General features: G+C 38.8%; 2 protein-coding genes across 3 annotated transcripts in view; both read left to right on the top strand.

Annotated features, from left to right (window-relative positions):
* The window catches only part of exoc4 (exocyst complex component 4), a 129,871-nt gene extending 127,385 nt beyond the window's left edge, over window positions 1-2,486 (top strand). Inside the window, exon 18 of the mRNA XM_051890766.1 lies at window positions 694-2,486. Coding sequence (XP_051746726.1) covers window positions 694-931 — 238 coding nt within the window. The 3' untranslated portion in view covers window positions 932-2,486. The remainder of the gene's footprint in view (window positions 1-693) is intronic.
* Window positions 2,487-3,116: 630 nt separating this feature from the next.
* Window positions 3,117-17,340, top strand: lrguk (leucine-rich repeats and guanylate kinase domain containing). 2 transcript variants are annotated; one of them, XM_051890768.1, is made up of 20 exons: window positions 3,117-3,350; window positions 3,455-3,556; window positions 4,404-4,485; window positions 4,752-4,852; window positions 5,056-5,137; window positions 6,539-6,663; window positions 8,158-8,301; window positions 8,793-8,873; window positions 8,966-9,052; window positions 9,285-9,391; window positions 9,650-9,769; window positions 10,271-10,367; window positions 11,207-11,320; window positions 11,429-11,630; window positions 11,851-11,967; window positions 13,355-13,461; window positions 13,597-13,685; window positions 14,125-14,241; window positions 16,410-16,567; window positions 17,030-17,340. In XM_051890768.1, exons 1-20 carry the CDS (start codon window positions 3,345-3,347, stop codon window positions 17,191-17,193), a joined length of 2,202 nt encoding a protein of 733 aa, XP_051746728.1. In that variant the 5' UTR covers window positions 3,117-3,344; the 3' UTR covers window positions 17,194-17,340. The 2 variants fall into 2 exon arrangements, with proteins under 2 accessions (XP_051746728.1, XP_051746727.1); XM_051890767.1 differs by lacking the exon at window positions 3,117-3,350 and having other exon boundaries at window positions 3,386-3,556.
* The last annotated feature ends 10,579 nt before the right edge of the window (window positions 17,341-27,919 follow it).

Genomic DNA, 27,919 nt, shown 5'->3' with positions numbered 1-27,919 from the left:
AGAGTATCGATCATACATGTTTTCATTAAGCTTAAACTTAAATTAGCAGGCGTTATGAAATGTTATTTCTATTTATTCTATATAATTTTATTTTTACAAACATCATTCTGGCTGGTTTTTGGATTGTCAAAACTGAGAGTATGACGGTTAAAATGAATGAAAATCATAAATGAAAATACACCATACCAATTATATATATATATATATATATATATATATACACACACACACACACACACACACACACACAGTGTGTATGGTATATTATTGGTTTGGTGTATTTTCATTTATGATTTTCATCCATTTTAACAGTCATGTATAAATACACCATAAAATTACACCATTTGCCATACTTTTCAGGTAAAAGTGTATAAAAGTGCTTATGATATAGCTTTTTTTTTTTTTCAAATTACAAATATTTAAAATTATCTGTTGTACATTTTTTCTTAGGAAACAGTGGTTAATGACAAATATGTTTTATGTATATTTATGTATATTTTCTGACACTTATAAATATGTAATATGTTGCTAAAAAATAAAGTTGAAATAAAAATTATATAAATGTAATTTCTCTCTCTCTCTCTCTCTCTCTCTATATATATATATATATATATATATATATACGCGATCAAATACAACCCTCTGAAATAAAAAAAACTTTTATTCTGTTTCTCTCTGTGTCTTTCTCTGCAGGCAGTACTATGAGATGCTGTACAATACCGCCGACGAGCTGCTAAACCTGGTGGTTGATCAAGGGGTGCGCTACACAGAGCTGGAGTACATCAATGCTTTGAGTCTCCTCCACCGCAGCCAGACAGGCGTGGGAGACCTGACCGTGCAGAACATGCGGCTGCAGCGCCTCAAAGAGATCATATGCGAACAGGCTGCTATTAAACAGGCTACCAAGGATAAGAAGATCACTACGGTCTAGACACACACGATTAAACTATATCTACCAATGCTCTGTAAGGGTCTGCATTATTGCCGTTCGTTACTGTCACAAGCTTTGAGTCAAGTCGCACTTTCAAGCAAACATTATAGTGGTCATTTGATATCGGTTTCATTTCGTCTTGTTGCTTTCCTTTTTTTATACATCTGTATAACCAGGGCTTTTCGCACACCAATGCACACACACTCACAGAAGGAACGCTCTAATAAATGATTCCCTTGTATTGGTCTGGTTGGACCAGGCAACACCTTTCAGAGTAAGAGGAAGGATTCTCTCACTGTGGCTTGGGGACATTTTCGTCTCATTTTCTTACTTTATCAAACCGCTGCTCTCAATTATAGAATCTTCCTGCGCTCCGTCTCCCTGCCCGGCCCGCAGCCTGTGCCTGGAATAACAGATGCCAGATTAGAACGCCAGGCTTTTTTATCAGGCAAAAAAGAAACCGCTTGCCCGCCGCTTGTTGATTTGTTCTTCTTTCTCAAGAGAGAACAGAGGAATTGCTAAACCCATTCAGCATTTCATACATTTCTCCCTACCCGTCGTGTGTGTATGTTTGTTGATTCTGTATGAGCCCGTCATCATTATGACACAGACATTGATTGTGACATCATAAAGCTTTGTCGACACTTTCAACAGTGGATCTGTGGATTCTTTGGCTGTTGGGTTTCTAAGCGCTGATATATTCAAATATCTAGACTGTGTCTACTAAAACTTTAATTTGGATCTGAACTTTTTGTCTTATTCACGGCCTCTTGCTCAAACAGGCACAAAAAAACACAGATCACTCATTCTCTGTGTTCTAGGCTATTTTTAGTTCATTAATTATGAAGAATAGAACGAGAGAGAAAGCCATCGATACAGAACACAGGCGTTAAGCAGGAAGCCAACCGAGCAATCCATCAAAATGACTCAACCACTTGAATCAATAATTGCCACCAGGTTGCCAAAGAGAGAAACACAGCAACGATCTTTTATATTCTTTCTCCATTAAAATCCTGTTTGGATGTTGAAGATGTGTTTTAGTAATGGTTAGGCATTATAAATGTCATATCTGCCTTATTTTATTAAGCCTGTAATGTGTCTAGTATGTGGAGTCATACTAAAGACATGGAAGTGTGTGGATTGGTGTGTGTTTTAGTGCTATTATTGAGTCCCCAATGTTGTTTAAATGAAATGCTGACCCAAGCGCTCCTGTTAGCATTATACTGTACATTCATTCTCAACTATAATATTAATTTAGACATCGCTGCAACAGAATCTAATGGGGTTTGCACAAAATTGTGGCGAATCAACACTATTTCATGCCTTTTGTTTTTGTGGATTTTTTAGTAATGTATTTTGTAGTGTAGCATTTATTAACATTTGAGATGTTCACTAAAGGGATGTACATGCTTGTAAATTTCAATCAATTGCTTTCAATAAAAAAGTATTTCATCCTGAGAAGCCTCTCACAGCCCCAGACTACTGGATTTGAACTGAATTTTGCCAATGTTAATGTCAAAAATGAAAATAAAGGAATATTACACGGAAAAAAAAAGCTTTGGAACATTACTTTGCTAAGTTTTTACTTGTTTGAGCATACTATGAAACCTATTTGTATATTGTCTGGCATGCCAGAAGAGAACACCATCTGTATTTTTCCACAAGTGGCAAGATTTTATTTCATTTAATCCTTTGCACATATTACACTAAGGCCCGGTTTCACAGACAGGGCTTAGGCTAAGCCAGGATTAGACCTTATTTCATTTAGGGCATTTAAGTAGCTTTTATAAATGTGCCCTATAAAAACATTACTTACAAAAAAATGTCTCTGACATATTTTAAGATATGTCAGTGCAAGTTGCTTTAAGTTAAAACAGCTCAAACATGTATTTTAGTCTAGGACTAGCTCAAGCCTCGTCTGTGAAGCCGGGGGTACACTATATAAAAGTATTCTATAACTTATGTAGGCCTATAGAATTCATTTTAACAGTTTTATAAATATAAGTTATGACTGTATAATAGTAATAAATAGGCATATTCTTATGTATTCCTGTATATATATTATCATGTTTTAAAATAACGAGAGTCAGATAGCTGAATCGCAGCTTTCCATTCATGCGCATGTGCACAACGCTTGAGCTGCTTTAGTTTATGTATGGTTACCAGGCAACCGATGCGCGTGCAACTTTCACGGTTATCCTTGCTCCTCACAGAAAGTCCGGCTTTACTTGTATCCATTTAGAGAGAAAAAAATGAAGTTGTTTTCGTAATTAATGTTCAAATATTCCATCTTTGGCGTTTGTGTTAAGCTGAACATGTCAGATTCCTTACTTCCTCTAGTAATAAGCGGTGCTCTCTGGAGACAGGAAACCATAGAGACAGCAAAAGAAGAGAGGTAATACACACAACAACAATGGAGGTAACAGCCGTCAAACATGGTTATTTACTAATATATTCTATACTTAACTCTTTTTAGTCATTTAAATCGTTATGGTTTCCTTCAATTGTTCTTTTCTAATGGAGAATGATGGTGAATTGACGGAGGACGATGTATTTAAATACCTGTCCAACCTGGGACAGTCAGCTACAGGACTCCAGCACACTTACCTATGCCTCTCTGTGCCAGTAAGTGATCAACACACATTCATATTTGTTTTTTAATGTCATTGTGGGATTTCCGTTGCCTTGTAATGTTTTTATACTGACCTAAAACATTTTCTATCAATTAAACCAAAGCCTCTCACAAATCTTTATGCGTTTGTAACATAGACTGTAAAAAAGATTTTTTTTTTTTTTTTTTTTTTCGTTTCATTTGTACGCCATTTTTTCATGGCTTGTGTAAATATTCACGTGACCATATTTGGTACTGTACTTAAAATATCCAAAGGGTCAAACTTAATACATTTGTGATAATTGTAGAGTCACAGTTGTTGATTAATTCACATTAATAAAATTGCAGATTGTATTTATTTTGGTATATAAAATTGTTTAAATTATTAGTTCTTATTGAGTAACTGAGCAGCTTTTGATAGGTATAAATCACCGTTTTGACTGTTAAATGGGTTAAGACATTATTTATTTATTATTTAATAAGCTGTTTTCTATTGGTTGGTCACCACAATATAAGTGGTTTTACTGTCCTTTTGGGAATATTTGCTCCCCACAATCTGATCTACACACACACACACACACACACACTGAGACTGTTACATCACTATGCAACAATTGATATTTTCCATGATAAAATTTCCCAGGCTTACTCGACAGAGCTCGGGGGTAGAATATTAATATATTTTTTCAGGAAGCACTGATATTATTTAGTTGCATGGCTTCGCTGGAGAGAAACAGAAGTGGCCTCCAAATTAGTTTACATCCTTTTTCTAATGCGTCATACTCTCCTCTAGTTTCAGGGTTTTACCGGATGACATTTTATTGGCACCTTAACTGAATCTCTGATTGTGTTTGGCCACAGGGGCGAGACTTGAAAAATGTCTCCATTTTATGCAATTACATCTATCTACAAAAGCTAGAGCTTCCCTACAATAAAATCAAAGGTAGGTTTACACCAGCTTAATGTTTGTGTTAAAAGTAAACTATATGGTGAAATGAAATTTGCTGTCATGTTTCGGACCTGCTCATATTTGTCTTGGGCTAATGTAGATGTTTGCTCTAATATCCTCTTGTTGAAAATGTTTGCCGGAATTTTTTTCATCCGTGCCCTTCATGGTTGCTTGGTAACGGGATAAATAATCTCAGTTGTGTGGATGCTTGTCATCCATTTTTCTCCTGCTCTTTCTGCCTAATGTTTTGTGACTGGCAGATCTATCCTGCGTGAGTCACATGCCACACCTCATCATACTGGATGCTTCCCACAACCATCTCACCGATTTTTTTGGATTCCAGCCGCCAAAAAATCTCAAGGTGATTCAATTCAGTACAGAGCATTGTGATGTCATGTGAGGTTCAGTTTTCCCATGCATCGCTGAATGAAGAATAACTTCGTGTCTCATAGATGATTCACAGACGTGTTTTACCTTTTTTATTTACCAAAAACAAACAAAAAAAAAGTTATTTCTAGAAGGTTCAAAATTTTCTTTTTGTCATTTTTCTTTTTTTTTTTGCAGGAGGTGAATTTTTCACACAACCAGATTGCAGTAATGAAGGATCTTTCTGCATATTCTTCTTTGTCCAAACTGATTCTTGACTGTATCCTTTTGAATGTTGCAAAGCATGACACAATGTTCGCAATTCATTTTACTTCAGTAATGTATTTACAAGTAAAAAAACACTATTCAAAGTGAAAATAATATAGGGCGGGGTTACACTTTATTTGGATAATCCACTTTAGACATTCTACTAACTAAAAAACTTTGCAACTACATGTCAACTATATTAGTGGAATGTAAGTAGACTGTTAGGTGGTAGGGTTCGTAAACACCTCTGATTGGCCATTGTGTTCACAAGCTCAACATATATGTCTGTGATTGGCTACAATGATCAATGCACAGATCAATGCACAATGACTTGGTACTGAAGTCAGTACTTTTGACAACACTAGTAAAATAAGTTGACACGTAATTGCAAAGTCACTTATAGTCAGTAGAATGTCTGTTGGGGAAGCATCACAATAAAGTATTAGCAGATATTAAGCAGACAGTCTACTGATAGTCTAATGACTGCTAGTTGACATGTATTCGCAAAGTTACTTATAGTTAATAGAATGTCTAAAGGGGACCATTGAAATAAAGTGTTAACTAGGACTGGACCTGATTTTATCCATCGGGAATTGATTAGATAGGGAAAAGTGGGTGTCATATACCAGAATGGGGGAAATTGATTAATTTCTTTTTAAATAGCATGCACTGATAAATTACAATTGCAATAAGACCAAAAATGTGCAATTAAAAAGTAACTAGGGTGATTCATCTTGACTTTAAAGTGTCATGATTGAATTTTTGGTCTACATAATTTCCTCATGTCATCACATTCATGATCAGACGTACAGCTGTATTCAGTGTCCTTATTTGCACGGATATTTCATTTGAAGAAGACGTGATTAAATATATGCGCGTACATGATGCCGGTTCATGTATAGAGCACTGGAGTATGTGAAATATGTCCATAAAAACTTGAAACACGCTTACTCCAGTCCATATATGATCTTTGATCCACATTGCGAGCGTTGTTAAACTGCTCTCAAGCGTGCTCCGCATGTTGTTTGATAATGCGATCTCATGCGTAATACAGCGTATTGATTGGGTTGAAAGAGATCTTTCTCATGAATAAATGCAGAGAAGCAGTCAGAACCGGATGACGTAGAATCATGCCTCTCAGCCCCAGCAGCCAATCACACACTCCGGAGGCACGCTTCTACGTCAGATTCCGTGACGTTGCTTTGACTTTGCTTTTCAACCCAGAAGAACGAAATTGCTCAGAAAAATAACCAATTTCCACTTGTTGGTTAAATGTGTGCTTGTTGTGTTTTCAGTGATGTGTAGCCTGTACATATCTCAAAAAAATGTGTTTTGGAGTTTTATGACCCTTTAAATTATTGATTTGTTAAAAACAAGTGTACAAAGCATTCTTTGACCATTCCTCGCTGTTCAGATAATTTATTTAATGCCATCAGGGGACTGGAAAAGTGCAAAAGGCTCTCACACCTCAGCCTGGCCCATAACAACATCTCCCGCATTAGGGGTCTGGACCATCTGCCCCTCAGAGAGCTCTGCCTGGTACCATCAGCTCTCTTAAACTCACACTCACACACACACACACACACACACACACACACACACACACACACACACACACACACACACACTACAGACATTTATACCACAACAGCAACACCAATTTAACACAGCTAATTTATTCCTGATAATTAATAAGTGCAGAGAGGTATAAAATATAAGTGTATTTTGTGAAATATTTACTTGTTAAGGGCAGGTTTGCAGATTAATTAATGTGTGTTTTGAGGTTGGAAATTAACAGTGGCAAGGCAAGGACAGATACTGAATATAAAACAAAAAAATGTTAATTTCTGTTTGGGAAAATATGTCACCGTCTTCATGATGAAGCAATAAATAAATGTAATCACGCTTGATTTTAATTTCAGATTGGAATACAGAAATGTGAGGTCTTCCTTGTCTTTCCCCGAAGTGTTTACAAGTCTCTGTTGGATTAATTAGCGTCAGACTGCATAACCTGTTGACATATTTTCTGCTCACCCCATAATATCTCCCCGTCACCTGTCATCCTCTTCCAGATTATGTTGTTGTGTCAACACTTTAAGAAAGGTTGCCATGCTCAATGTCTGTGATAGTGTGGGCAACACTACAGCCTCTTGTTTTGGCACGTCCTCCTACTATTTTGATATTGTTGACAGTTACTGCTTTTTCCCCTGAACCATCCCCTAACTGTGTGTTTTTCAGACAGTATGCATGATTAAGCTCCAGCCTTTTCAGAAAATATAACAAAGCCTGGTGTTGAAGCCCACCATATGGCAGGCCAGCGTGCCACCAGACCTTTGCCACTCAGCTGAAGGATGTTTATGCTGTCCTTTATCAAAGAGATTCTTCATCGTCAGCAGCGTTGCGTCCTTTGGTGTCCATGTCCCCATGAGGCCAAGCTGCTGGCGTGAGAGAGCCTGGACCCCGTTCAAAAAAAAACACACGTTCTTACACACTCTCCCACGCGCTGAACCTGTCCGCCCCCTGTTGCTCTGAGACCCTGAACAGCGTGCGCCTGTCAGCCTGTTCCTCTTACACCCATCACACTTTGGATCTGGATCTTCCAGAGCCCCTCATGGTCATGTCTCCTGCTGTTCTGTGCCAGGCATGGGGGTATTGTAAGGCCAGGGCTTTGGTAGCTTGAAAATTTCTAGCCCTCGTATTAGGTTGCGGGTCAATTTGACCCGTTTTCGATTTTTGAGTTGTCAGAATGCTTTTTCTCATGAATATGCCTGCAAAGTGCTGACACTCTGATGTGCAATGTGCGTCCGCTAGGTGTACGGAAAGTCTCTCGTTGATATGCACTCGCTACATCTTACCAGATGTTCACCTGTCAGTCCTTACACATCAGCCTTGAATTAGCTAAGCTCACCTGTCAATCACACAGTCACAGCCATACAGAAGTAGCACATGACCGTGCAGATCATGTGCAGAGCATTTTAATTACTGTCCTTTGCATCATTGAAGTGATTATTGTGTATGTGTCTGTGTTTTAAGAGGGGGAATGTAATACACAAGATTGAGAATCTCCAGACTCTACGCAACCTGCAAGTTCTGGATTTGTCCTGTAACCGGATTCAAAGCCTCTCGGGTCTCCAGAACCTCCATCTCCTGGGAACCGTCAACCTTGAGAACAATCTGGTAAAGGAGCTGTCATATTCCTGTCATATTGTATTATGCAAATGGCTCTAATGTTATACCTCAGAGCATAACAAACCAAAAGGAACCAATCTGACCAAGTGAAAATGGTTAGGAAGTCTAAAATGTGAGAATGCAACTAAAAATAAATGTGCTAAAATTGTACCTTTAGGGGTACAACAGCTTGTCATTGGGGCATTATATCTCTTAAAAGGTTCATAGTAGTACTTTAAGGGTACATATTACTACTCTAAGGTACTAATATCCACCTTTTAGATCAAGACAGTTGAGCAATCTTTGCATATATTTTTTCTGAGAGTGTATATGTGGCCTTAATATGTACACTTTAGTGGTAAATAAGGTACAAAAGTGTACCTTTTGAAAAGGTACCTCCCCAGTGACAGCTTTTGTACCTGTTTTTTTTAAAGAGTGAGCTAGATTTTTCACTTAACAAATTACTCGAAACATCTTGTGTTTTGTTCCTTGTATATCAGATCAGTGAGATAAAGGAGGCTGCACATTTGCATGACCTGATTTTATTGAGAGAAATGAATCTCCTGAGAAACCCAGTGCAGGTAAGGCCACAATAAACATCTCAACTCCAAAACAATGTAACAGTGGGCATAAAGTCATTACCTTACACTCAAAGCCATTTGGCTTCTTGCAGAACCAAGATGACTATAGACTGGCTGTGATCTTCCTCCTCCAGCACCTCATACTTCTGGACCAACACACTGTAACTGCAGAGGAGAAGGTGATCTAGTGTAAAAAAAAAAAAAAAAAAAAAACATTGTACATGTACAAAAAACATTTTGAATAGCATTTGCTTGCATCCAGAGCTCAAGGTTCAAGGATCTGAATTGAACAGAAAAGAACTTGAAAGTAACTTGAAAGCACTGAAAGTTTGTCGGAAAATAAAGAACATATCTGAATGATTATGGCAAGGTTGAGTAGTGAGTCACATTTCTGTTGTCTTTCATTTTCAGGTGTCTGCTGTGAACAAGTACGACCCTCCTATGGAGGTGATCGCAGCCAGAGATCACATGACCCACTTGATGTACCAGCTCATGCAACCGCAGGTTATTTTTGACAGGTGCGACTTTTCGATCCACTTTCCTCTTCATTTTGTGGGCCTGTCTAGTCCACAGAGGCCACTTCTCTCAAGCAGAAAGCCCTTCAACCACTTACAGAGCTCTGATCTAAACTAAAATGAATCTGGAGCTGTGTAGTGAGGCTGTTTGAAGTCACCCAGTTGGTTATAAACTACATGGTTGAACTCACAGGAAGTTCAGTAGCATGGTTCACCACAACAGCATTAGCTAATATGCATTTTTGCATGTCATTCCACAAGTACTCTTCCCAGTCTGGATGCTCCGTACCCCATGCTGGTCCTCACTGGCCCGCAGGCCTGTGGGAAGAGGGAACTTGCCCATAAGCTGTGCCAGGAATTCAGCGACTATTTTGCTTACGGGTAAGTGTCAGTTTAGAGTGCGTTATAAAAGCCACTAAAATATGAATTTGCAAACTAATGAAATATTAATCTGTATTTTTTTTTTTTTTTTACTGTATAATGTGATGTAACTGTGTTTATCTTTGAGCTGCATGATATTGGGAAAAATTGACATTGCGATATTTTGTTTTCTGCTATATGATAAAATACAGGACTTCTCTCAAGGTGACATGAATAGCTATATTTGGAACGAATTATTCTAAAATAGATCTAGAATTATTGGGATGATTTTGTTTGGGAGTGATGGACTTTTTACTCTGAAGACTTTTTTTTGTGTGTGTGTGAAACATCCTGTTAGGGCTGTTAGAAATGTTCAAAAAAATCTCTTTCCACTCAAGTTTTTTATTAGCCATCTTCCCTCTGTTTTTGACCCATTCAATATGACTTTATTTATATTAATATATAGCCCTATATGTAGCCCTAGTTTATTGTGAGTTTCTATAATCGATTTGTTTGTTGCAGAGCCTGCCACACCACCAGAGGGCCCTATTATGGTGAAGAGGATGGATCAGACTATCACTTTGTCACTGAGGAAGAATTTCAGAACATGATTCAAATGGTAAAGACTTCAGTCAGACAGCCAGACTTTTATCATATTCTAATCTGCTTTTGTAGTATTTTACTCATAACTGTGGACTGTTGTGTTACAGTTTTATGACCATTCATCTGCAGAAACAGACTCCCAGAAGTCATATTGGTCTATAAAGCAATGACATGCCAAAAATGTGAAGAGGAGAAAGAATTCGCCCTAGATTCTCTTTATCCCCAGGCCCCTCAGGTGCTTCTGAGAGAGTGCACACCTAGTCTGTGCCGCCACTATCTCGTTTAGCTCTTAAGAGTTGCTATATAAGTCCAGTGTTATTGATTGATAGAGGCTGGAAGGAAGCCTTTTGATGTGCGATTATAACCTTATGCCGCCAGCACAGAGGAAGAGACTTTTACAGACTAACCTCTCCTACCTATATCGCACAAACACAGATGTGTGTCGGCATTCTGCAGACACAAACGCTCCTCTGCTTTTTCCTGCTTGGTGCTTCTCTCTGGGCCTATTAAAGCAAAAATAGGGTAGGATTAGAGCATGGCTGGTATGTGTACTGATGTTTTAAAGCCACCTTGACTAGAGATGTAGGAACATGTGTTTGCGAATTGCTTTCTGTGAGTAAAAGCTTGACTAAGGCTGCTAAATGGACCCAGGTGCAATTGGACACAGGGGTCAAAGGTTTGTCTGTGGGAGAAGAACGATGTTCCCTTGCAACCCAAAGGTCGAGAGTTCAGGTCATTCTGCAGTGAATCTGTGCTGAACATCCATGATGACGCCCATTCAGAGATTAATTTGAACTCTATGACAGCCATGTTCCTCTTACAGTGTCTTTTTTGGTTTTATTCTCTCACTGTCAGGGTCAGTTTGTCCAGACGATGCAATATGGAGGACATTGGTATGGCCTATCTCGGGAGTCTATTGAGCGTGTGGCTCGTGAAGGTCTGGCCTGCTGTGTGCATATGGAACTAGAGGTATGGCATCAAGAAAACATGTTCCACCATTGACCAAGCACAAAACTGGGTCAAACGCCACAGTAGTTAAACTATACCAGACGTTTTGTGTGTTTGTTCCAACACCAGGGAGTGTATAGCTTGAAGAACTCATGTTTTGAGCCCCGTTACATCTTGCTGATCCCCACTGTGGTTGATAATTACGTCTGCTTTTTGAAAGCAAGAGGATTCTACAGCAACGCTCAGATGGAAACAGCCGTATCTCGCATTGATTTGTACACCAAGATCAACAGAGACAAGCCTGGCTTCTTTGATAACATCATCCCTTGTGGTAACAAACTTTTATTAACCCATACAGGTCAATTACACTGTGTTCTGTCTGTAGGAATATACTTTTTATTTCCCTTTGTGAATAGCAAGAATATCCTTAGTGACAATTAAGCCATTTTTAACTGCCTTAGCAAGACATTTTCAAAGATTTATTCAGGTTTTTTCCGGGTTTTGGCATACAAAAATACGTCATACCTGCACCGCTCTATTGTGCTCATCAGATGATCGTGCTGAGGCCTACCGGATGCTAAAACAGCTGGTAAAAGAGTACCTGGGTCTAGAGGAGCAGGGAGGAGGAGATGACAGCAGCTCAGTCACACCTGACAACACCTCCACGAGTGAGCTATCACAGTCCAACTTTGCCATTCACTTAAAGTTCCAATGAAATCGCTTGACAAGCACTGTTTTCATTCTAATGTTGAGATTTCACAGTTGAAATATCAAGTTTATTTAACTGAATTCTCTTATTCAGTTAATTAAAAAATACATTTAACATTAGACTTTAAAATTTGATGTTAAATCCACTATTGTTTTATGTAGAATTGTTCTATAGCCTATACAGTATGCAATGCAATTACATTAGACGTAACTGTAATGAAATTACAGAAAAATTAAGAGTAATCCCTTACTTTACTTTTTCAAGGAAAACGTAATTAAATTATAGTAATTAATTACTTTGTAATGCATTACACATGTGCCTCAACAAGTAAAGTCATAATATAATCATATCTTTGCAGATCATTAGGTAAAGATTCATTAAAACAGATTGCTGGAAGTTGAAATCCATGACCTTTGCCCTGTTGTGATAATTAACACATTAATTTACACTATTAGTTAACACTAGATGTGGATATGACATGATGATGCCAGTTATATTTAATAGCAATTCATATATGACTCAATCTATAAATTGCCTATCATTAATGAATTTAGTTCTTCGTGAGTCATGCATTAAATTCATAAGACATAGATTATCTGTGCATTAGTTAAAGGGTTCTTAATTCTGTCATTAAATTGAAACACAAATGAAGATCTTTTTGATGACAGAATCATCCCTCCATAGACTGCCTTTGCAACTGAAACTTTGACGTTTCAAAAAGTTCATAAAGAGATCGGAATCCTAATCAATATGAATCGAGCGGTTTAGTCCATATTGTCTGAAAAGAATCGATCGCTTTTTATGATGAACAGGTTTAATTTAGGCTTTTACTCACATGTAAACATTGAGAAGCTCAATCGAACCCGAATAACGCACAAACCTCTTCCGGATGCTGCGTGACACATGAGAATGAACCTCATTGGTTACGCAGCACATTTAAGCTTCTGAAAGAGGTTCATCATAAAAAGCAACAGATTCTCTTCAGAAACTTTGGACATGCCGAAGATGAACGAAAGTCTTATGGGTTTGGAACGACATGAGTGTGAGTAATTAATGACAGAATTTTCATTTTAGGGTGAACTAACCCTTTAAGCATTAATTAATGCATTTTAGTGCACCCATATTGTAAAGTGTTACCAAAATAACAGACATGGACTAAAAGCCACAAAACTCTTAATTTGTTTTCATGGGGTCTTTACATGAAGTCAGTTTTGTCTGCGGGGTGCTTCGAAAGGATTATAAAGAAAATAGTTGTACTCAGTGTGAGGCTATGGCATTTCACTTCTGCAGGCACAGCAGACATCTGTTCACGATGGCCGAGTGCCCTAACCATAACTCTGTTGTAGACGCAACTGTTGAGTTACTGGCAGCCAACACGACAGAGGCCATTGACCTCATGGACTCCTACAGCAGAAACTACAAGAACAAAATCCAGGCCAAGATGACCCCAGCAGTAAGTGAGAGTGTGTCCAGTGTTATTGATTCTGTTCATTTTACATTATTATTAGCTTGATATAATCCACAGAAGGCTGGACTGGGAATAGCAGAACACTTAAGCGAGTACAATATATTTCTGTGAACTTTATAGGAAATGACTTCCAATCACAGACGCCAGCAGCTAATTCGGGAAGCTTTGAGCGGGAAGAGTCCTGGTGCTTACGCCGAGCTGTTTCAGAGGTAACATTAACCCAAAGATTGTCACTGTTCCATCCCCAAAACAATGGCTCAATCTAAAATATTTAGTGCGCTGCCTTGCTGTCTGCATAGGCAGCTATCTTCTAAGCCATCATGCTAACTCAACTAAAAATTCAAAAACATTAAATTTTGTTTCCTACCCAAACTTTTGAATAATAGTGTAGGTTGAAATGGTCCATTTTTAATTGACATTATAAAACATTTTTGTGATATTTCAGTGACATTTCAATGATGTTATGTTGATAATTCAATACTATTTTTAGTTTTATGGCTACAATTAAATGGTCTGGATTTGTAACAAGCTATTGTGGTTGAATAAAATGCCAAAATTTTGTTTCCTCAGCAAAAAGCACTACCACAGACTGGTGTGTGTAAATAGTGTTTAAGTGATACTGTACATGTGTTTATGTGTGTGTCACAGGAGTGCACCACCAGCTCCATCATCATTAGCCTCTCACTCCCTGCCTCCAGCAGGCCCCTCTTCCTCCTCAGTGCGTCCTGTTGGCCTCGGTGGTCCTGACCCCGATGAGGACAGCAGGTATGCCACACACACCTTGACATTTTCACCTCCGGCCTCTGACCTGAGTGCGGCAAGACAATTAACCTTTCCCCAAAGTCCTCTCCTTGTGTACATCATTTCCCAGGACGTGTTTTATCTTGTATCCTCTCCCTTTATGTTTATAACCTCCATCTCCATTTTACACACATCCAGGCTCAAATATCAAAGTTTTCATCCCCAACTCAAAGTTAAAGCATTTAGGTACCTGACATGCCGCAGGCCATCTGGAAGATGTATGTGTTGGAGCACGTAAATGCAGATTTATGACTATCGGTGCTTTTGCCTCTCCTGTGTGTGAGCTCAGGGACTCTAACCAGGCGAGGAAATACAAGACTACTCCTGTGAAATATGCATGTCCCCAAGATATTTAAATACACTGTAATTTAGCTCATTAAGAGGAGTCCTCTGAGACTTACAGAGACGCCCGGCCTGCGCGGTGCACCGGCATTTGCTTATTAGCTAGAAGAAAAAAAGGACAAAACTAATGTGCTACTCCAAATTGTGTTAAACAGAGACTTTTTGTTTCTCCTCCACCAGGGAAAAGCAATATGCATTTGGAGTTTACTTCACAATCTAGTTATGAATTTTACTATGGTCTTTATGAAATCAATTGAAAATGCAGGCTTTAGAATCTTGGGATATCTGTGAAGGGACCATTGCCAACTCCATATAAAAAAAATCTGATGCTAATCAAAACTTATTAAAACTTGTTTTTAATGGGTGTCTTGAGGCGTTTATTTATTCAGCGCTGGTGTGTGTGTGTGTGTTTGTGTGTTTTTAACTCAATCCTATAGAGAATGAAACATTTCCATATTGTTGTTGCTATTTGAATTTAGTTTCCAATTTAACTGAGGATTGCGGTATAACGAGACCATAAAAGTTGGGCTGTCAGTTGATTCAAGTTTGCAGTCAAATTAATCAGACTATTGTTGAAACGTTTGGGGTTAGTAAGATCAGCGAGGATGCATTAAATTTATCAAACTGATTTAAAGAGATTTACAATGTTATAAAAGATTTCTGTAAATACTATAAATATTATAATACTCCTATAAATTATATTTTAAAATACATTAAAATAGAAAAACATTTTTTTTTCAAATTGTAATACTTCACAATATTGCTGTTATATATATATTTATATATATATGAGCAATATTACTATGATTATTACAATATTATTATGATTACTATGCGCTATGATTAGATCACATATTTCAGGTCTAAACAACCACATTCTCACCACATTCTCACCTAAAAAAAACTCTTAAAACTACAGTTAGTGGTACAATAAGTGTTGTATTTGTAAAAAAATACAGTGGATTTGCTCTGCCACCATGACAGTCGCTTCAAGAGGTGCAATACAAACGGTGAAAAGGTAGGAGTGCTTTTATCACTAGAATATCGCATGACTCTCAGCCAATCAGATTCAAGAACCAGAAAGAACTGTTATATAAATGTTGATTGTGCTAAAGTGGAACTATTGCAAGTATACTTTAGGTACACTTTAAATATCTTGCATTTAAAGACTGATGTTATACAAAGATTATACAATCCTTATTAATAGTGATATTAAAACACTTTTTAAGCATAATATTAAGAAATGTGCATTGTTCAATAAAGAAACACTCCTAATAAAGTTTAATTATAATTTCATATAAGTCTTAAGTGATATGTCAATAAATATGTTAATGGATTTGAAGTATACTTAGTATGAAATAAACAATATAGATTTTGGTATAGTTTTTTTTTTTTTTTTTTAGTAGGGTGTGTATATGTGTATATATATATATATATATATATATATGTATGTATGTTGGTGAGCATAAGAGACCTCTTTCAAAAACATAAAAAATCTTACCAACCCCAAACTTTTGATTGCTAATGTATATAATTAATATATCAGTATTTGCTGAGAAAATACTTTAAATGAAGATCATTTGAAGACAAAAATGAAGACATTACATTATTTTGGAAGGTGAGTGAAGTATGGAATAGACAGAAAATAGTATTTTATTTCCATATCATTGATCATAAGCCAATCACTGAGCTATAGTCTGCAGCAAACTGTTTTGATGTTGTAACTCTCTCTTTACCTTTCTTAATGTCTCTCTCTCCCTCTCTCTCTCTCTCCATCTCCTCTGTCTCAGTTCTGAGGAATCTCGTGCCAGTTCTGGCCTGTCCATGAGGAGCTCAGCAGGGGCGCTCTCAGCGGAGAGCCCGGCCCGGGGATCCGACACTGGGTCAGGGCCCAACATAGAGCCTTTGGATATGTCTATGTTGGGGCAGGACCGAGACTCTCTTAGAGGTCAAGAGCTCATGTTCCTTTCTGTGCTCATATTTTACACATTTTAGCATTAAGCTTGTACATATCTATAGGTGAACATACATATGGGCTGTTCACACAGAACGCGCTTTTCCATTCCACTGCTCTATTTTCCTTTTGTTTTTCAATATAAACATGTGCTAGCTATCTTGCGTCTTGCACATGACACTGTAATGTAAAAACATGGTGCTCAAGTTAAAAGGAATTCAGCTTTTAAAAAACATGTCTTTGCTACTTTTTGTTCCACTGACCTTTTAACAGCAAAAACGCATTCCACTTGAACCGGCCCATAAGATGTTTACATTTTAGAAGCTGTTCACGTAGATATTGTACATATGTGTTACTATCTATCCAAAAATTTGTTTAAATACCTGTGACTACTCATGCAATCACGTTAGATTGTCAGTTTATGTGACTAATGGATATCTGTTTGATCTCTCGCAGGTCACATGGACTCTGGTCTGACCCCTGATGCTCCTCGCTCAGTCTCTGAACGTGTCTCTCCAACACTCCCCTCCTCCCCGGGCCGGCCAGGTGCCAATGTTAAACCAGTCCTGCCGCCCATCCCATCTGGAAGGAAGACCAATGATTCCGGCTCAAAGCAGTAACTGACAGGACAGAGAGCTAGAGAGGGTATAGATAGTGAGATATTAGCACATCGTGTGAGTGTTAGCAACAAAAATATGTTTTTGAAATAAGTTTAATTAACCCCTGAAGCCTCGAGCCAGCCATTCAATAAATGTCAATGAAAGGAACAGCTGTGGTCAGTGCTGAGAGGCAAAAGCAGGCAGGTCATTGGAAAATATGGAGATTCCCATCCCTCATCCAGTGTGAGTGATCTGAGAGGCTGAAGGCTTATCCATCATCAGCAGATCTAAGCTCTGGAAACGGCCTGAAGGTCTCAAATCCCTGGACACAGGAAGTGAGGCAAAAACATGTGAAATGGAGGTCACACTTTTCATTACAATGTTCATGTTACAATATAATCACTTTGAGATACCGTTTGGGGTCAGTAAGATTTTTCTTTTTTTGAAAATAATTAATACATTTATGTGTATCATGAACATGTAATATAAAACGTGGCTCATTCCTGACCACAAATGAGCAGCTGGAGAGACTCTCCTCCTGTAATGAATGTATCTTATGGCTCAATCTGACACACACAGACTGAGTAAATATATTGAGACAGCTATTCAGGTATCTCATGACACAAGTTGCATTTCATTTCCTCTTTCATTTGTCATCAGTGTGCAGTGAGCTCGTGTGTGTATATATGTACAGTATGTACACACACACACCTGGCTGTCCATCAGCGTCAGTCCCTCTAACCGGCAGATGTTGCAATGATCTCATAATTCAGAGACAGTTTCAGACAAGACGGCTGTGAGAACCCTCAGGCATAATTTACTTACAGAGACAGTCTTCACACTTTTGCTACCTTATCACTCTCATCTAGATCTCACGGCCCTAATGTTGCTCTATATACACAGCTGTTTTCAAACACTGTGTTTAACAGCCTTTAAGAAACGTCAAGATATCAACTCTTGGTTTCAGTGTGAAAGTATTTGAATCATATTGACCTCAATGTAGTGAAATTATTACTACATGAATGAAAGAATTTTGCGCATTTACAGAGCCCCGCACATTACATGTGGATGAAAAAAATACATATCGATGCCACAAATTAAGAATTAATTTTCCAGAATTTTTAATTTCACGTTTATTAATTCGTTCCCTCATTTTAGTTAAATCATGGCCACATTGTACTAATTTGTTCCCTCGTTTTAATTTAGTTAGATAATGACCACTATTGTTTCCCTGCATGTCATGTGTAGAGATCATAACCAAATAACGGAAACATAATAAAATATATTAGCTTAAGGTCTAGGGGTTTAAACATTAAACTTCATAACTTATATTTACTTATTGTGAAGTGTTACCAAAATAGTAACATTTATAATATTTACAAGATGATGCTGCCGTTCTTCTTCATTCAACTTGTTGAGGTAACCAATCAGCTACCAATCAGACTCAAAATTTCCTTCTCTTCCTTCTTCCTACTCTCCGGACATATCTCCATAACCTGGCCTCTGAAAACCAAGATCATATCGCAGAGAAAGACAAACCTGTCCACATTATATTATACAGAGTAGTGCTAGGAGACAAAGAAACCGGCATAAATCATCTTTTCCACACAGAGACGAGATAGAGAGAGAGAGGGAGAAGGAGCGAGAGAGAGAGGGAGAAGGAGTTGAGTGGGTAAATCAAAGGAGGGCTGCTATATTTTACCCTTATAGCTGCAAACACTGTTTGTCAGCTCAAGCCTACAGGGGTCATTCTATTCTCCTGTTTGTTGGTGAAAGAAAGAAAATCGCTCTGAGCGATCTTGGAGTGATGGATACTCCAGTTTTCAAAAACCCTGAATAAAATGTTAATAATCATTCCTGTAATATGAATGTGTAGTTTAAGAGAAAATGGCATGAGAACTTGCAATAAATTATTTTGCACTATTAATGCTGTGTCATTGTAGCATGTAAACAGACATCACTTTATCAGACATCTAACTAATATCTCACTTTAATCAAAGAATCATTTTAATTTTATCTCAAGACGTGCAGATATCTAGGCCCGTGTGGAACATTCACCCACTGTAGTGTACACTGCCTCTCATTCAGGACAGTTTTCTGCACTTAAAGTGAATCAGCTGTTGGGGCTCGTCACTGACAGGAGCCTTTGAACTGGAGATACAGTATTAGAGGCTTTTGAAAATGGTCCATTGCCCGGAATAAGGTGTGTGGAAACTTCTGGCTTTACTAAAACATTCAGGCAGAGAATTATTATGTGCTGTTGACTGACACATATCTACAGTTCACCAGAGATGAAAAATGTTATTTGTGTCTTCAAATCAATGTCCTCCACAAATTAATTATTTTTAGGGAGTGCTAATTTATAATGTAAAATGTATAGTTTTATGTCATTAGATTACAATGAAAGAATGTATTTGTAAGGTGAAGGTTAAACTTGTAATTATTTCTAACCATGTAAGTTTCTGTTACTTGGGTTTGCTGCTGTGTTGTTGTGTTGAGTCAACATTTAATCTTTAAAGGTGTAGTTAGATTCACCCCTGAGAATTCATAAGTGCTTCTGCTTGGAATCCATGCAGCTCAGTTGTTGTTACCAAGGCAACTGGCTCTCCGCAATGCACCTCCTGTTTGCCTATTTGGAGACAGGAAGCCTGAAGCATTGACTTCATGTGCCAACAGCCCCACATTAATTCCCCCTCATGCTGATAGAAGAAGATTTCTAATACTTTTAATTAGGGGTTACGCTCTCTCTCTCTCTCTCTCACACACATACACAGAGTTCCGTTTCTTGTTCTTTCTCTCCTTTTTGCATTGTCAGATAAATTATCAAAGTTTTGAGATGTTAAAATACTTGTTTAAAGAAAGCTGCACACCTGCCACACTTAGTTTAGCATTGTGCTTGTGCATAGAATGAGGGTTCATATTTAATTTTATATTTAAAGTTTGTTTTTTGATATTCATATTTGATTATATTGATTATTAAATATGTTGGTAACACTTTACAATAAGGTTTCATTTGTTAACATTCGTTCATGCATTTATTAATCTGTGTTAATGCTAGTTAATAAAATTAAGCTGTTCATTGTTCATGTTAGTTCACAGTGCAATGTTAACAAATACAACTCTTGATTTTAATAATTTATGAGTAGATGTTGAAATTAACATTAACAAAGATTAATAAATGCTGTAGAAGTACAGTTCATGTTAACTAAAGTAGTTAACTAATGAAACCTTAAAGTGTTACAGGTGTGTAACACTTATGTAACATTTAACCTAGCATGAATAGTAGCAAGTTTTAAATACATCAAATCTCCCTTTAAATGATGATTTTGGCCTGTCCCACCTTAGAAATCGTGAACCTCCCAACAATTAAATTCAATAAAATTCAATAAAACATTATAATTGGACGTTCAGTTCATTGTGACAAACTTTTAAATGTATTAACCAGATTTAATTACCATAATTACCAAATATTGCAAATAAGTGCATCACTAAAAAACAAACACTTGGTCCTAAATAGCCAAGGCCTTGCTGAGAAACCGCTTCACTTATGGTTAAATTTGTGACCCTATTCACTATTTGGGAAATTTTTATATAAATTTTTTTATAATATATTTTAATATGCATGTAATGTTTATTAAATGTTACCCTTGTCAGCCTTGCAAGGTATTCTTGTATGTAATGTTTATTAAGTAATGTTACTCTTACTATGATGGCCTTTGTCTTATTTTTAAGTGTTACCCATACCATGTTGCCTATTTTATTTTTATATTTTATTTTATATTTTATTTTATTTTAAGTAACTCTGGAATCCACTGGAGGCAAGTTGCAGAACCCAAGTGCAGCTTTATTTACTTAAATCCAAAACATGAACAAAAAGAACAGACTTAGCTTGGCATGGCATACATGGCATGAACAAAAACCTTACCCACAGTGGTACAGGAACATGAACATGGCAAACATGAGGGCTTAAATACACAAGGCCCAATCACAAACAAGGAGCACCTGCAATGGCAGGCCTGGGTCGTGGGGCATGGGCAGACCTGGCAGGCTAGGGCACCTCCAGGGCGGTGCAGGCAGTTCACGGGGCCATGGCAGTACACGTAGTTCAGGGGGCCAGAGAGTGGCACGGCCTCTGTGGCCATAGCAGGGTACCTATAGCCAGCCACACAGTCCCTGGTGTGGCAGGCATGACGTTAACAGGCTTGGGCATAGTGAATACTGCAGGAGAACAGGGTTCCTCATCCACATAGCCTATGGTAAGTGATGAACCGCTTAATGCCCGTTCTACAATGTCCACTAAAGTTCCTTGATCACAGGAAAGTTGCATTTTCAAAGGAGCATTAAGACTATTCCAATAAAAAAAATAAGCAACTTATCTGGAAAGTCAGATTGGTGAGCAAGGTCCAAGAAGTCCGGTGTGTGATCCTCTATACAACAGTTGCCTTGTAGCAGAAGACGAGCTCCAGAGGGTAAAAATTGCTGGGTTCATGGTTAAAGGTCTAGTATTCTGTAACTGTAGAATCCACTGGAGGCAAGTAGCAGAACCCAAATGCAGTTTTATTTACTTAAATCCAAAATATGAAAAAAAAAAAAAAAAAAGAACAGACTTAGCTTGGCATGGCAAACATAGCATGAACAAAAACCTTACCCACAGTGGTACAGAAACAATAGAACAAGAGCAAGGCAAACATGAGGGCTTAAATACGCAGGGACTAATCACAAACAAGGAGCACCTGTGCACAATCAACCAATAAACCAATGGCAACATAGGACACGTGACAAGGGAGCACATGGAAGGATCACATGATACAAACAAGGGAATCACATGACATAAGGGGGCACATGGCAAACATGGAAATAAAGCAATGACAAATGCCCTGTCCAAATACCCACACTTGCGGTCTTTGCACTTGAACACTTGTCTACTTACAGGACTTATTTCCTGTATTTGGCTCAAGTGGGCGTGAAGACTGCAAGTGTGTAGAACTTTTGATTACCCGATGGGACACACAAAAAAATGCAAGCGTTTACAGAATTTATTATTTTCAATACTTTGCATTTTAAAATATACTTCTAAATGTCTGTTCAGTGGCCTCTATGTAACTAACAGAAGACACAAAAAAAATTGTGGTGCTTCTTTAAGTGATAAAAAGCAATTGCGTATAATGTACAAAATATACATAGCCCACTCATCTTTTCATCAATAAAATCTGCAACACTTTGTTTTATGTAATATATAATTAATTTAACTTACAGTCAAATGTTTTTCTTGCGATTTCAGGGGAATGCGAGTTCCCGAACATAATGCATGATGGGATACGCTTAGCCTCAAATACTGCTCTGAAGCGGTATTCAAGATAATGTGGGTTTAGTGTGCATTACGGGCACTGCACTTGTGCATTTTTAAGACATGGGACAGTTTTGCGCACTTACTTCCTGTCGTGCGCATGCACTCTCAAGTGGCCAAGACCGCGAGTGTGGGTATTTGGACAGGGCAATACAGGAACATGAAACATGACTAAACTTCAAAATAAAGACATGAAACATGAACACAAAACTAAAGTATACATGACAGATCCCCCCCACCCCCCCCTCCCCCTCCCCCCCATGAGCGGTTCCTGATGCCCAACAAAACCAAAACTATAGGTTTGTTCGACTTCATGCAGCGCTGCACAGACCAATCGGCAGCCGACTTGAAGCAGTGCATGTCGGTAAGAAATTTTGTCCGACTTGAGACAGCGCTGACGCCATGTGACTGTGACATATGGCTTCAAAGTACCACGAGAGCAGCCGACTGAGTCAGCCAGCGCAGTTTCTCAAGAGCGGCTGCTCGAGCTCTGATGACAACACGGCTGTTACACGATTGGCCAGATTCACTGCATGACAATGATCATGTGTTACATGCTTATTCTCACAGCTTTAGTTCCACTAATGCTCAAATCTATATTTTTATAACAGTTAAAGCTCTTTTAAAACTGAAAAAACATAGACCCCACCACATTGGTATTTAAATATATGCTTATGTTGAACTTTATTCTTGTAAAAACAGACGCTGTAAGCATAAAGTATTGAATGAAAATGTCTCTGAAACATCTGTGTAGTCAAATATTGCATTTTTCACTTCAGTTCTAAAAGTATGCAAACGCAGTGTGAGCGTCATTACAGGAAGCAGAAATTGTCCGACTTCACGTCTGTTTTCAGCTCCTTTCTGCACGCGGCTACTCTCGCCGATCGGTTGCATCCAGCCGCAGCCAATGTCGAACACCTAATGACAGGAACATGAAACATGAGTAAACTTCAAAATAAAGACATGAACACAAAACCAAAACTATACAAAAAGTCCAGGAGAGTGGTGGAGTGGAGGCAGTCTTGGGGGAGGGATGGTGGGCCAGGCCCATGCAGGGGAACAGGACATAGACAACGGCATGGTAAGGGCGGGCCTGGGCCGTGGAGCATGGTAAGGGCGGGCCTGGGCCGTGGAGCATGGTAAGGGCGGGCCTGGGCCGTGGAGCATGGTAAGGGCGGGCCTGGGCCGTGGAGCATGGTAAGGGCGGGCCTGGGCCGTGGAGCATGGTAAGGGCGGGCCTGGGCCGTGGAGCATGGTAAGGGCGGGCCTGGGCCGTGGAGCATGGTAAGGGCGGGCCTGGGCCGTGGAGCATGGTAAGGGCGGGCCTGGGCCGTGGAGCATGGTAAGGGCGGGCCTGGGCCGTGGAGCATGGTAAGGGCGGGCCTGGGCCGTGGAGCATGGTAAGGGTGGGCCTGGGCCGTGGAGCATGGTAAGGGCGGGCCTGGGCCGTGGAGCATGGGCAGACATGGCAGGCTAGGGCACCTCCAGGGCGGCACCGGCAGTTCAGGGGACCAAGGTGGCACCGACAGTTCAGGGGGCCATGGAGGTGCAGGCAGTTCGGGGGACCTGAGAATGGCGCTGCCTCCGTGGCCATAGCAGGGTACCTATAGCCAACCCCTAATCTTCTCAGGTGGAGCTATGGGATCATGAATTGGAACGGGTTCATGGGCTGAGGCAGTCACTGGATGCTGGTCAGGGGCTTCAGACATCTATGAATGCTGGTCAGGGGCTGGAGCCCTCTCTGGACAGTGGTCAGGGGCTGGAGCCGATGTATGTGCAGCCCACACACAAAATGGCCAGCACTGCACAATCTGGAGACTCTGGTGTGGTAGCCATCTTGGCTGAGGGCTCAGGCATGGCAGCCATCTTGTGAAGAGACTCAGGCATGGCAGGCGTGGAGTGAACAGGCCCTGGCATGGTAGGCATGACGTGAAGAGGTTCAGGCTTGGCAGGCATGATGTGAACAGTCCCTGGTGTGGCAGGCATGATGTTAACAGGCTTGGGGGTAGCGGATACTGCAGGATATCCTATGGTAAGTGATGAACCGCTTAATGCCCGTTCTACAATGTCCACTAAAGTTCCTTGAGGATCACAGGAAAGTTGCATTTTCAAAGGAGCATTAAGACCATTTCATTAAAAAAAATAAGTGACTTCTGTAAAGTCAGATTAGTGAGCAAGCTCCAGAGAGTAAAACTGCTGGGTTCATGGTTAAAGGTCTAGGATTCTGTAACTGTAGAATCCACTGGAGGCAAGTTGCAGAACCCACACTGCAAAAAGCGCTTTTTTTAAGATCGTCTTGTTTCCAGTCCAAATATCTAAAAATTCTTAAATCAAGAAGCACTTTCTGGATAAGTAAAAATTATTGTTCTCAAAAAAATAAGTCAAAAGTTAGTGAGTTTTTGCTTAAAAGCAAAGTAATCTGCCAGTGGGGTAAGCAAAATCTTGTTTTCGGTTTGAAATAAGATTATTTTGCTTACCTCATTGGCAGATTTTGCTTGTTTTAAGGAAAAGCTTTTTCTGAAAACAAGACAATTTTTACTTGTCTAGAAAATGCTTGATTTAAGAATTTTTAGATATTTGGACTGGAAACAAGACAAAAAAAAAATCAAAGTAAGAAAAACATTTTTTGCAGTGCAATTGCAGTTTTATTTACTTAAATCCAAAACCTGAACAAAAAGAACAGACTTAGCTTTGTGTGGCATGACAAACATGGCATGAACAAAAATCTTACCCACAGTGGTACAGGGACAATAGAACAAGAACAAGGCAAACATGAGGGCTTAAATACACAAGGACTAATCACAAACAAGGAGCACCTGTGCACAATAAACCAATGACAACATAGGACACCTGACAAGGGAGCACATGGCAGGATCACATGATACAAACAAGGGAATCACATGACATACGGGGGCACATGGCAAACATGGAAACAAAGCAATGACAAACAGGAACATGAAACATGAGTAAACTTCAAAATAAAGACATGAAACATGAACATGGACACAAAACCAAAACTATACTTGACAATTCTTATTTATTTATTTTACTAATTGTTAAAAGCATGTTTAATATTTTTAAAATAATGTTACCCTTACCATGTAATCCTTTCTTGGTATTTTTGTTGTATTCTGACATCCTGAGTTTGACAATTAATGTTTTCTGGAGCTTAAGCACATACATTCTCTGAAATTTGTTTAAAACTTCAGATCCAGGCCCTAATTTGTATCATATTTATGGAAAGTGCCATTTGCTTTGCATGATGAATCACAGCATGGAAAACTTCATCTGTCTCTCTCATTCGCTCTTCCTGTCTGTGTTTGCATCTGTCCTGTGCACTAACCCACAGCAGATCTCATGTGGAGCAGGACGCCAGCTGGCCGAAGCTTTTCCCTTTATCCTGGGCAAAAGGCTTTACTACGGCTCATAAATGCAGTGCCGCTTTTTAAACGCAGGATTTAATGTCTGATGGAGAGCAGCTCTGCGGATGTTATCAGATTTGTTTAACAGGTTTATTTATCACCCTTTGATGGTGCGGCCAGGATCGCTGTTTCTCAGCTCTCTATGTCCTCTAAACACAAGCAAATGTGGAATCAGGCATCTAAAATGCCCAGCATGCCTATCCAGATCCTCTGCACTCTGACTTTAAGTTGAGGGATCGTGTGTCTAGAGCACATGGGCATCAATAAATTATACTTTGAGTAGTTACAATAAAATCCAGAGCTCAGAAGCAAAGCTTTATCATTCCAGTATTCTAAAGACAGTCTGATGTATGAATAAAACCACAAAAGAAAAACTTTCCTTTGGAGAAACTCAAATATTCTTTATTTGCATTGCTCAAATCTTATGTAATCTCTCCTGTACAGTATCCCTCAGGCCCAAACCCCATCAGCGGCCCAGATAGGACTTCACAGGCCTCAGCGTGTCCAAACCCTGCCTCTGAACAGAAGCTCTTTGTGGGACGATCACTTGCACCGACCCTGCAGACACACACAGATAAGTGACATTTGACATTCCTCTCCATACACACTGTTTACATTCCTTTTGAGCGAACGGGGATGATGACAGCACAGTTTTACAGTTATTTGGGTGTTTATGTTTAATAGCAGGGATGTGATTGTTGTTTATTGGGGTTTTGATGAAGGATGAAGAGGAAGGAGTTAGATTGCTACGTACTTGAGATATCACACAGGTATCACAGGAATGGATGGTATGTGAGACTACTTTCACATCTCAACAATCAAAAACAGCTGCAATACTAACTTTTACAACAGTAATTATGTGGTAGTATTCTTAAATAACGGCTAAAACAGGCATTTAGTAACAATTTACTGCCATGTTAGAAACTACATCTATATAAAGCGATAGCTCACCCAAAAATGAAAATTCTGTCATCATTTACTCACCCTCAAGTTGTTCCAAACCTGTATGAGTTTCTTTGTTCTGCTGAACACAAAAGAAGATATTTTGAAGAATGTCAGTAACCAAACAGATCTCGTCCCCCATTGACTACCATAGTGTATTTTTTCATACTATAGAAGTCAATGGGGCCCATCAACTGTTTGGTTACCCATGTTCTTCAAAATATCTGCAGAAGAAAGAAATTCATACAGGTTTGGAACAACTGAGGGTGAGTAAATGATGACAGAATTTTCGTTTTTGGTTGAACTATCAATTTAATCTAATTAATACACTGTCACAATGGATAATATGACTGTGTGACTGTGTTTATGTTGCAATTTGTGCTTTTCGGTTTGTTAAACTTGTTTTTGCATATCCGGGTGATAACTAAAATACTTTTTTTGTTGTCTGCAGTCTAAACGTTAACAAACCAATTCAAATAAGTTTTCTGGAAAAAAAATCAACTGGATTTCAAGTAGTCTTTTGGAATTCAATGATGCACAAAAGTTTCAATGTTGTAAATAAATCAGATTTTTGGAGTACGTTTTACAACAAAATACAATTTAATTCTTTCTTATTCAAATTTTACATATTCACTGTGTTGCTGTTTTACTAGCAATTTCTGAGTGATAATTATCAGAAATCCTACACCATTATTTTCTCAGTTTAGTACAATAATGCTTCTGATGTGTGTTCTGATGTGCCTCATGAGTCCAGTCCTTTTGTTGTTGAGCTGACACTTAAATAATCACTTATGGCAACCAGTGTACTGTAGATGTACTGGATATTGACTACATTGTCTAAACAAACAGATCCGATTTCAGAACTTACAAAACAACAGTGTGGACAGTCAGTCATAAAGAGTCGTTAAACCTTGCCTTCTCACTGATATTGTCAAACTTGAGGAGTTTTTTTTCAGGCTGTCTTCTAAGCATTCCTCAGGTCTCTGTTTCTGTCTGAGCACCTCATACACTCCTCTTCCAGCGGCTGGTTAGGCCA

This window comes from Ctenopharyngodon idella, chromosome 4 (assembly GCF_019924925.1).
Source record: "Ctenopharyngodon idella isolate HZGC_01 chromosome 4, HZGC01, whole genome shotgun sequence".
Lineage (NCBI taxonomy): Eukaryota > Metazoa > Chordata > Actinopteri > Cypriniformes > Xenocyprididae > Ctenopharyngodon > Ctenopharyngodon idella.
This window is presented reverse-complemented; position numbering and strand designations above follow the sequence as displayed.

Excerpts from the sequence above, each read along its gene's own strand:
- lrguk (XM_051890767.1), top strand. The coding sequence starts at position 3,422 with ATGGTTTCCTTCAATTGTTCTTTTCTAATGGAGAATGATGGTGAATTG. Across the intron at positions 11,321-11,428 it reads GTGTGCATATGGAACTAGAG|GGAGTGTATAGCTTGAAGAA; the intron begins GTATGGCATCAA and ends TTCCAACACCAG. Across the intron at positions 13,686-14,124 it reads TACGCCGAGCTGTTTCAGAG|GAGTGCACCACCAGCTCCAT; the intron begins GTAACATTAACC and ends TGTGTGTCACAG.